This window comes from Moschus berezovskii, chromosome 16 (assembly GCF_049115385.1).
Source record: "Moschus berezovskii isolate FMDL1 chromosome 16, NW_MosBer_1.0, whole genome shotgun sequence".
NCBI classification, from domain to species: Eukaryota; Metazoa; Chordata; class Mammalia; order Artiodactyla; family Moschidae; genus Moschus; species Moschus berezovskii.
In genome coordinates this window covers 84700931-84702616 of record NC_142475.1, presented here as the reverse complement: position 1 = coordinate 84702616, position 1686 = coordinate 84700931, and the positions used below count along the sequence as shown (strand labels likewise).

Here is a 1686-nt window from a genome sequence, read left to right as displayed (position 1 = left end):
AATAAATTTTCATGAACTCAAGCCTCTGCTCCTTCGTATGAGTCCTCTTTTTATTCCTTTTTTCCTACAGGAGAATATATACGGGCATTTTGGGGGGAATATCCGTAAGTGTACAATTATAGAAAGATGACTGGAATGTCAACAGTGATAAAGCTGTGTTTGTGTATATGAATGTGTATATTCATGTGTGGGTGAGTGGGGGTGTGTGAGAAAAAGAGAGACAGTTAGGTGTTCATTTTGTGGTTAATAACAATGTGGCCCAACTTTAAGTCTTGGGTTTATCTACTTGATGTTTTTATCAGTTTTACAAAAAATAATTCTGAGAAAACTTACTGAAATTGGTTAAAACTGATCCTCACAATTGTGATCCCTGTGCTATTCTCAGAGAAATCGGTTATCTGAACGCCAGATTGGATTCATGGAGCAAATGAACAATGTGACGGAATTCCTCCTGCTTGGCCTGACACAGAACCCAGATGTACAGAAACTCTTGTTCATTCTGTTTACCCTCATCTACTTTCTCACTGTGGCAGGCAACCTACTCATCATTGTGACAGAGCAGAGCCTTAGGTTCCCCCATGTATTTTTCCCTTTCTTGTCCTTCACAGACTGCTGCTGCTCTTCTACCATGGCACCCAAAATGATATTTGACTTACTTGCTCAAAAGAAAGCCATCTCCTTCAGTGGGTGTATGACTCAGGTCTTTGCAGAGCATTTCTTTGGGGGAGTTGGGATCCTCTTGCTCACGGTGATGGCCTATGACCGCTTCGTGGCTATCTGCAATCCCCTGCAGTACACCATTACAATGAACAGACAAGTATGTGGCCTCCTGGTGGCCATGGCCTGGGCCGGAGGGTTTCTTCACCCTCTGATTCAAATTCTTTTAATAGTCTGGTTGCCCTTCTGTGGCCCCAACATCACTGACCATTTCATCTGTGGCCTTTTCCCTCTGCTGAAAGTCTCCTGCATGGACACTCATGTCTTTGGTCTTTTTGTTGCTGCCAACAGTGGGCTGCTGTGTATGCTCATATTTTTCTATTCTTATCACCTCCTATGTGCTCATCCTTTGCTCTCTAAGAACACACAGCACTGCAGAACAGACGAAAGCTCTCTCTACTTGCGCTTCCCATGTTACTGCAGTGGTCCTGTTCTTTGTACCCTGTATGTCTGTGTACCTTCGTCCCACGAACACCTTCCCCACTGATAAAGCAGTGGCTGTGTTTTATACCATGGTAACACCCATGTTAAACCCTTTAATCCACACTATCAGAAACTCAGAGGTGAAAAATGTCATGAAGAAGCTTTGGAGCTAAAGAGTAGCCTTGGGTAACAAGTTTTGAGAGTCCAGTTCAGTTCAGTTCACTCGCTGAGTCGTGTCCGACTCTCCGCGACCCCATGAATCACAGCACGCCAGGCCTCGCTGTACATCACCAACTCCCGGAGTTCACTCAAACTCATGTCCACAGAGTCGGTGATGCCATCCAGCCATCTCATTCTCCATCGTCCCCTTCTCCTCCCGCCCCCAAACTTTCCCAGCATCAGAGTCTTTTCCAGTGAGTCAACTCGTCGCATGAGGTGGCCAAAGTATTGCAGTTTCAGCTTTAGCATCAGTCCCTCCAAAGAACACCCAGGATTGATCTCCTTTAAAATGGACTGGTAGGATCTCCTTGCAGTATAAGGGACTCT

At 45.3% G+C, this 1686-nt stretch overlaps 1 protein-coding gene across 1 annotated transcript; it reads left to right on the top strand.

Moving 5' to 3' along the window:
- The first annotated feature begins 418 nt into the window (after positions 1 to 418).
- LOC129560382 (olfactory receptor 4C5-like) lies at positions 419 to 1313 on the top strand. Its single transcript, XM_055432489.2, is given in 2 exon segments — positions 419 to 1030; positions 1032 to 1313. Coding segments are annotated over 2 exon segments (894 nt in total).
- Positions 1314 to 1686: the final 373 nt, after the last annotated feature.